Consider the following 8,485-nt stretch of genomic DNA (forward strand, 5'->3'; position numbering starts at 1 on the left):
GTATTGGAAAAATGGTTTACTGAATCTTTTACATCTCAGTCCAGCCACAGGAGGGAGACATTGCACTTTATTTCCCATGCAGTTTTGCTTTTACCTCTTTTCCTCTAGTTCACTGTAGCTTCACTTAGGAATCCTTACAATATAACTAAAACAAGCAACACTAAAATATGTGGTATGTTACAGGGCTTAGTTAGGTTCTTTCTTTGTTCACGGCTTAATGTGTGAGGACCAACTCAGTGAAACAGTGCCGTTGTATTTGTGCCTTTCAGTCTATACGTCTTCCTCACAGAGGTTAATGGGGTCATCTGGCCTGCAAAGAGGACACACATCTTGAAAACATCCAGACGCAGGAGAGCAGTACCATTTAGAGAAAAAAAAAAAAAGAGTATCTTAAACCTCTCATCAGTGGCTATTAGATGATAGCATTGCAATAATGCTAGCCATGATTGCTAACAGTGGTCAGCCGGTATCTACAGTAAATGCAGTGGAGATATTGGTGGAGGAATCAGGGAAAGCCCACTTCAAAGATTTTAGTTAAATCAATGACAGCTGTCTATTCTCTGTAGAATACAGTGAACTACCTCCAAACAATAGTCCCATTCTGAAGCGTAGTCCACGAATAAGACAATTTATTCATACTGCTGGAGCTTAGCAACACGTTTGATACTGGAAGTGACTCCATGATAGCGACTTCAAAGTCTTCCACAAACCCCCACTTCACCACCACCCTCTTTAACTATGTCATTACTCCCTTGTGGTGAGCGGCTGGCACAGCAAAACTGCTCGGTGTGGTGCAACAATCACATCCAGCTGCTGAGAATGAGATCCGACATGTGAAACCACCACACACACACACACACACACACACACACACACACACACACACACACACACACACACACACGCTCACTCACACATTGTGATGCAACATGCACAAAGCTATAAGACCGGGCTGCTTATGCATGCATGCATGCCCACTGAGGCACTGAAATACTAAATCTACTTTTAAAAGTCAGGGGCGTCAACAGGAAGAAAACCTTTTTTTGTTTTGTTTTGTTTTTATTCCATTGGTATGTACTGAATTTTACAAAACACTGACACCTGCCAATCCAGCGGCAACAAAGAAGACAGGAAGAGGACAACAGGAAACAGGAACGTACTCCCAAAACACACCAACAGAGCAAACAACAAAACTGCAGTACAATAAACTCCCATAGTTTCTACTATGTCCACCGTCTAGACAAAAAGGGCAGTTAAAACGGTCCAGACAACATCATAAACAAGGTAACTCACACCAATATTTTGTTCTATGTAAAAACCTCGGTTTGCCGCCTCAGAAACACATATTCCAGAATTGGAGTTCTTTAAAAAGTCACATTCAAGAATACTGCGAAATTACAGAAAAGGATGCACAGAAACATGATGCTCTAACATAGAGTCCATGCCGCTTTTGCCTCACGTTGAACAGAAAGAAAAAAAAAAATGGCTCCATTATTGCATTTAATGACTATTCAGTGAATCAAGAAATGAATATGCATGTAAAATTTTGAAAAAGGTTTGGAAACACTGAAACAAATTCATGTTTTTGGTCAGGGTCTGTTGATCACTGTCTCCAGGGGAAAGTTGATCAAACTTGCACGCTATTAGCTGCCGCTAACAGATCATACTCTGCCGAATATACAGAATTTTGTAATAATAAATGGTGACAAAGCAGCCAAAACCGCATGAGTTGCATCAACTTTCTGCCAATTGTCTCTGGTTAAACCTTTGCACCTTGACTGGGCACTCAAACACCGTTTGCTCTCTGTAGCAGCGAATAGTGTTTCTATTCATTTGCTATGTTCAATGGTATTATAGTGCAAAAAATCTACCACATTTAGGAAATACATATTTTTTTTAAAAACATACAAATATATGTGATAGTTCCAGTTTCATGCCAAAGGACAGTCTCACAAACAGGTGGGAAATGAGAACAAAACTCCTGCGTTTTTAAATTCTCACACTGTAAATCCCTTGTGAAAAGTGCCCTTTACTCCTGGGGTAAGCTCTCTATCCGATCTCTTCTCTCACGTAAAGAACAGAGTCATATTATTACTCAGAGTTATCCAAAATTGTGAGTACAATAACTAAACTATTAAGTTCACCTTGTTTTTGGTTCGTGATTGTTTTCAACCACGAACCAAACTTTGAGGAAATTCATGGAATGTTTTGATATCGTGCAAAAAGAAGACGAACACTCTTCTCTCCTGACAGTTTCTTAATGCGTTTTCTGTGGCGCGCACCTCCACCTGCATGCTGCTTGTAGCAGCGCATCGTGCTCCAAATTCTGTCGGGATTTTCCCACTTCAAAGCCTCTGGAGAGCGATTCTCCACCTGATCGGCTTCTCTCTGTTTCCACAACAAACAGTTCTGAGAGGGGGGGGGGGGGGGGGGAAATCCGCCGCTCCCAAAGTCTCCCTGTGAAACTTCTTGTCCTTTTTTAATACATGTGGTGTAGCAAGTCCCCGGCTGTGCCGTTAGGGGTCCTCTTCCATGTCGTCCAGGTTAGGAGCCATGATGAAGTGTTTTGGGTGGAGGAGACTCTGCTCGTCTGCGTACTCCTCCCAGCGTGCGTCGTCGCTCTCGTGGGTGATGTAGCGCTCGCCTCGCCGCGTCTCAAACTCCCTGAGGTCCAGCCATGTCTGATAGTCCTGAGGAACAGAGACATGAGCTATTAAATTAGTCCGGGATGGTGCTCCTTCGTGAGGAGGTGTTGCTGACATGAAGTCATTGAATTCCTTTGGCTTTTATGCTTTCATTCTTATTAATTTGCAGAGTTTTAGCCGAGTCATTATATCTTGTTTGTCATATATTGTTATTTTCAAGATGGGCAACTCAGAAATGCCATCAATTTGAATGTGAGTGGTGCTACTCGTGTTCTTGAACAGTTTTTTGGGGGAAAAAAACAAAACAAACTTTTTTGCAATTTCAAATGGTTTGAGTGTGTATGTCCACAGGTTTATACAGCATCTGTAATGTAAGGTAAATTAATTAATAGTGTGTGTCAGTGTTTCAGTATCATAAGAGCTCTCACCCATAAAGTAGGTCATCCTCATGTTCTATGATCATGTGCCAGCTAAGTGGCCTTTCGGCAAGTGCAAACCAGATTTTACTGCAGATGTGTTGAACACAAATGATATGACGCATCCTTGGTTGGAAGCAGGAAGTATAATGTTTTGTTTTTTTAAGTCTATGTTTGTTTCCATTTTTGCATCATGGAAAGTCATGCTGAATTGGCTATTAGCAGTTCCTGTTTGCACTTTAACCCATGATGTACTGACAACTATCAGTGGACGGTTGATGCTGAAGAAAACATCCAAACGTGATGATTGTGAGGCAACGTCTTTGGAAAGTGAAAGTCATGCAACTCTGAGTTACGACTCTGAGGAGAAGAAGAAGAAAGATCTGGGTTCAAAGCTAATATGTCACCTGTAACCAGGGATGGCTGAGACACTTGTCAACGCTGTACCTCTTCCTCATCTTGACTTGGAGAAGATTGTTGATCAGATCTGTGGCTGTGAAGGAAATTGAAAATGAGCAGACTGAATCTACAAACCGAAAAGATCTACCATCTCATATCAACAGCTTACTTAAGGATGTGACTTTCAAAGGGTTAGACTCTAAGCCGTTCACAGCGAAAGATGAAGATCAGCAAGAACAGGGGTTACTGAAGTTTGGTTTACTAAACATCAGCACCAGCACCCTCAGTTGTTTCAACTTGTCATATCTTTCAGCTGCAGCTGGGGGAGGTTTGAGAGTGACTCACCTCGACCGCAGACAAAGAAAAGTAAGAGCAGAGTTCAGACGACCGAGACGTGTAGGTGGAAAGGACAACCCTGAGGCTAAATGTCTTGAGTATCACTTTGACATTAAACTACAGGTTTAAGCAAGCCGCCAAGCACTTACAAAAGTGAAGGACATGCAAGCCAACCGCCAAATTAGATCAGACAAGGTTGAATTCCTGCTGTAAAGGGGGAAGGGAACATTTGTTTTAGGTCTTCTTACCCTCCGCGGAGATGTCCTTCCAGGGCGTAGGGGGGTACATGAAGGCAGCATTCTGGATCTGGTCGTTAATGTCCTCGTCCTCATTAAAAGGGAAAGTCCCGCTCAAGCTGACGTACACAATGACTCCCACTGACCACATGTCTAAGGAGCGGTTGTAGCCTTTACTGCGCAGCACCTCCGGAGCCAGGTAAGCCGGGGTGCCAACCACCGAGCGCCGGAACGACTTCTCGCCGATGATCCGGGCGAAGCCGAAGTCGCACAGCTTTACCTGTGAGAAGACGGAGCAATATGGTCAATGCATCCACACACACACACACACACACACACACACACACACACACACACACACACACACACACACACACATGCGGACTGCATCAATACATATACACGTCTTTTATTTTTTTATTTTTTCACCTGAGGAAAAGGCTCTGCGGAGGCCAGTAGTACATTCTCAGGCTTCAAGTCACAGTGAACAATGTTTTTGAAGTGCAGATGTCTCAACGCCACCAGGATCTGTTGCGAGAAAAAGTTGAAGAAGCACAGACTTAGCTGAAAAAAAAAATCCAGATGACAATGATGTAAACTCCAGCATCTAAATGTTTTAATGCATGAGGTGTCTTGTATAAACAGGCTAATGTTTGTATAGTCTAAGCAGTAGAATCTATGATGCAGCCATATGGAAAAATAACTGCAGCATAAGCATGCAAATGCCCTTAAATACTTCCATCCTGACCGGTAACTTCGCATAAAGACACATGATCTCATCTCATCATCCCATCTATATTCACGAGGCCTGGCGTAAGCGAGCGCCGCACGCATGTCTGCCTGTGGCCCTGTACCAAAAACCGCAGAGTGCCTGGCTCCTCTATCCTGACCCTGACTTTGACAGAAGTCCTCCCGGCCACATCACAGCCGGGCCCGCCGCAGCTAATGGGGCTGTCGTTGACGGCCCCGCTTCTGTTTGGGGCCCGCGATCCGCGGATGGCCCAGGGGCCTGCTGCTCTTCTAATCAGGCCACAAAGCCACCAGCACACTGCAGGCTGTAATCCACGGGCCAGGGAGGGGGTCGTGATGCCATGCAGGCCAGTCGCATAAACAACCCTCCCCCCCCCAATCAGCTCACCACAAGAATAAACAGGCCCTGGAGCTGCAGCAGACACTCAGTGGGCTAACACCCAAAAAAAACAAAAGGGAGGACAGAGAGAGGGAAAGCAAGCTTTGATACAAAATAAAACGCTCGCAAGAACTTTAGTATAAAGTGTGGAAAGGCAATGACACACTGTATGTCTAATTGATTATAATTTCATTTGAGATCAGCTGCTTTCAGAGAGAATATAGTAACATTAGGCTCCGGAGCGTTCCAGCTAAAGTCAGCCTGAGAGTGCTGGAGTCTTAATCTTAAAGACTTGAGGGGAAGGTGAAAAAACAGGAGGAGATGGAGATTCTGCAACACGGACCTGTGTGACTAGGAACTTGGTGATGCGCTCGGGCAGTTTGCTCTTCTCGCTGGACAGAATCATCTCCAGCATGTCGCCGTGCAGCTTCTCCATGATGACGAACACCCGCTCCGGCGTCTCAAACATGCACTCCAAGTTGACGATACCTGGGTGATGCAGATTCTGAAGAAAAGCAACAAAATCAGTCTTCACTGATACAGAAATAGTGAGGTAACAAGTTAAGGAGAGACAGTGCGTACCATGTAGTGTATACAGTATATGTGTATATGTATATGAGAGGGCCTCTCATAATTTCAGTGAATGCTAAACTTTGATTTCATCGATGGATTCTTGTCACTACCTGTAATATGGCCACCTCATTCCTTAGCTGGCTCTCCTGCTTAGTAGGAAATCTCATCTTGTCAATAACTTTGATGGCCACATCTCTGCCGCTCTTCCTGTGTTTGCCTAAGATATGATGGGACATGGTATAATTCAGAACTTTAAACACATTCACAGTAGAGCTATTTTATATAAAATGTATCAAAAGCAAAACATACCTCCATACACAATGCCAAACTGGCCGGATCCCAGCACCTCATCAGAGAATATTTGGTACACTGAAGCAATATCCTATACAGGGAGAATTTTCATTGTTACTGCTGTGATTTTCTCAGAATTTTTTTCCATGTTGACATTGGCAATCAGTTAAGGTTACATCATCAAAAGCCCGGAAAAAAAAAACAATTGTGCTCTTCCAAAATGCTTCCTGCTATTGCCAAATCATTTACTTTTACTCAATGCAGAAGTGGAACTGAGATGAAAATCCCTTTACCAAAAATACAGGTCAGCAGCTTCCCCATTCGTGCAGCATAAAACTTTGGTAAAGAAACAGTAGGGATCTATTTCTGATTTGACCACAACAGATACTTTAATAGCAAATGAATGCATGCATGTGCAGACTGTGCGGGAAATTGTACAACAGCTCCTCCCAGAGAAAAGAAGGCCGTACTCACCACATTCTCCTGGATCTGGCAGTTGGACACAGATATGCTGATGGACAGCTCTTCTGGAGAACAAAACACATGATGTTTCTACATTCAACAACTCCAAAAACGTTACCAAAGCATGAGCATGAATTTCTAATTGTAGTCTGAGACGCATTGCTCAAATACTAGTATTTTTTCTCCACAACTTTCAATCTTATCGCAGCTGCATGCAATATGTCACAGCCCCACAGAATGAAGCATTTTATTACACAATAAATTGGCTATAAAATCGATCTGGGAAGCTAAGTGTGACTGAATGGTGCAAGTATGCGATGCATTTCATAACTGGAAATTGCAACAGCCACAGTGGCTAATTCTGAATGCTGGCCAATACAAAAGCCAGAGATAAAAGCGAGTAGAAAACCCTGATGCTGTGGTCATTCAGCTAATGCTACACGCGAAAAATGAATGAGAAATGACCACATGAATTACACGAATATTTACATCTACAATTACTTAATGAATATAAATAGACGACAACTGTGAGGGAGGCTCAGTTTCTCATGTCAGTTCATTTGTCACCACTGTCATCTCCAAACGGTGATTCATTCACAGCCTTACTTCCTTTAGCCAATAGACACTAACACAGGGGTTTCCCTGCCTAGCTAAAGCTAAGGCTGGCTACCTCAGTGCTCTTTGAACATTTTAGCCAAGGTGGTGCAAAGTGGGTGTTACTTTCTAATTGAGCAAACCTCAAACTTATTATCAAGAGACTTATCAAGACATTTCATTTGTTGTAGCCCCTAGCCAGAAGTAACCGATAGTCTTGTGTTGAGTCAGGGAAATCCCTCTCAGTATCACTGAGAGGGGAAACAATTCAGGCAGTCACAAACAACATTCCTCACTGACGTGTATTATAAACTATGCTATGAATGAATAATTGGCCCTTTTAAATATCATTTTGGCACATGACATTCCAATTATTTAATATGATTGACCATCTAATTTCCTAGAAAATATCAGCTTTTAGATAAAATAAAAATGAACTATGCTAGCTGCTAGTTGTTTTTATCATTTATTTTACAAAAACAATGTTTTTTTTCGCACAAGAGAGCTGTCATCTTCCACTTACTATGATCTTTGCCCTGGCCAGCAGGACTGGCCACACTGGGCTGAGGGGTGACGGGCATCAGGGCCTGTCTGATGGCCTTCTCCCAGCCCTGAGCCACATCCATGCCGACTCCTGAGGCGGCCAGAGCGGGGCTGTGGTAGTGACTGCAGTTGTTCTCCCCTACATAGTAGACCATGGTGGCTGTGATGATCTCAAAGCAGTGTGGGTTGCTGCCCTGGGCCAGATTACTGTAGTCTCTGGACTGTTCCACCTGGAGGATCTCGGACAGAGGGATTTCCTGCGGGAGGGGTGAGGGACGGAGATTATTTCATCAAGTATATTTTTTATCAAGTGAGATTTGAGTTATCTTTCCCTCTTTCTTCATTTAGTCCACTGGTTGTTGCCTGCACAGTCACCAACAACCAATACACCTGAGGCATAAACAATGTATTGGTGTAGGAAACAACAACACTCCTCAACAAGGCAGCAGATGCCCGACCACATTTCTACATAAGTACCAACATGCATTATACAAGTCATATTTTTACCTTTTGAAGGACAGATAAGAAACCGGAGAAAAAAAGAAAAATAACCTCATGGGATAATTATAAAAATACAAATCAATAAAAAAATCTACAGAAAAATTGCTAAAAACTATTTGCTCCCTTCTTGCTTTAAAAGAAACATTTAATTCAGACACATTTTGTAAAACTTACGGTGATTATCTCATCAAATAAAATACAAACAGAAATAAATCTTATAGTAGCAGAAACTTTTTAAATGATGTAATGCACCACCGAAACAATAACACGAAAGAAACAATAGAAACAATAGAGGTAGTAACACTCACACACTCCAAAAGTCTCCACACTCTGTTGTAATCACACACAGTGTTGACTATA

At 42.7% G+C, this 8,485-nt stretch overlaps 1 protein-coding gene across 3 annotated transcripts in view; it reads right to left on the reverse strand.

The window, feature by feature from the left end:
* Positions 1-1,051: 1,051 nt before the first annotated feature.
* The window catches only part of prkd3 (protein kinase D3), a 33,273-nt gene continuing 25,839 nt past the window's right edge, over positions 1,052-8,485 (reverse strand). For 2 of the 3 annotated variants that reach the window (XM_068721826.1, XM_068721825.1), the window contains exons 11-19: positions 7,605-7,881; positions 6,500-6,552; positions 6,044-6,116; positions 5,845-5,951; positions 5,505-5,666; positions 4,462-4,560; positions 4,045-4,312; positions 3,469-3,554; positions 1,052-2,690 (exon numbers count right to left, since the gene is read on the reverse strand). In XM_068721826.1, coding sequence (XP_068577927.1) covers positions 2,517-2,690; positions 3,469-3,554; positions 4,045-4,312; positions 4,462-4,560; positions 5,505-5,666; positions 5,845-5,951; positions 6,044-6,116; positions 6,500-6,552; positions 7,605-7,881 — 1,299 coding nt within the window. In that variant the 3' untranslated portion in view covers positions 1,052-2,516. The remainder of the gene's footprint in view (positions 2,691-3,468; positions 3,555-4,044; positions 4,313-4,461; positions 4,561-5,504; positions 5,667-5,844; positions 5,952-6,043; positions 6,117-6,499; positions 6,553-7,604; positions 7,882-8,485) is intronic. The other variant, XM_068721827.1, reaches the window with a different exon arrangement.

Source organism: Cebidichthys violaceus, unplaced genomic scaffold, assembly GCF_023349555.1.
Source record: "Cebidichthys violaceus isolate CVI_PGR_0920_01 unplaced genomic scaffold, fCebVio1.0.p SCAF_28, whole genome shotgun sequence".
NCBI lineage: Eukaryota > Metazoa > Chordata > Actinopteri > Perciformes > Stichaeidae > Cebidichthys > Cebidichthys violaceus.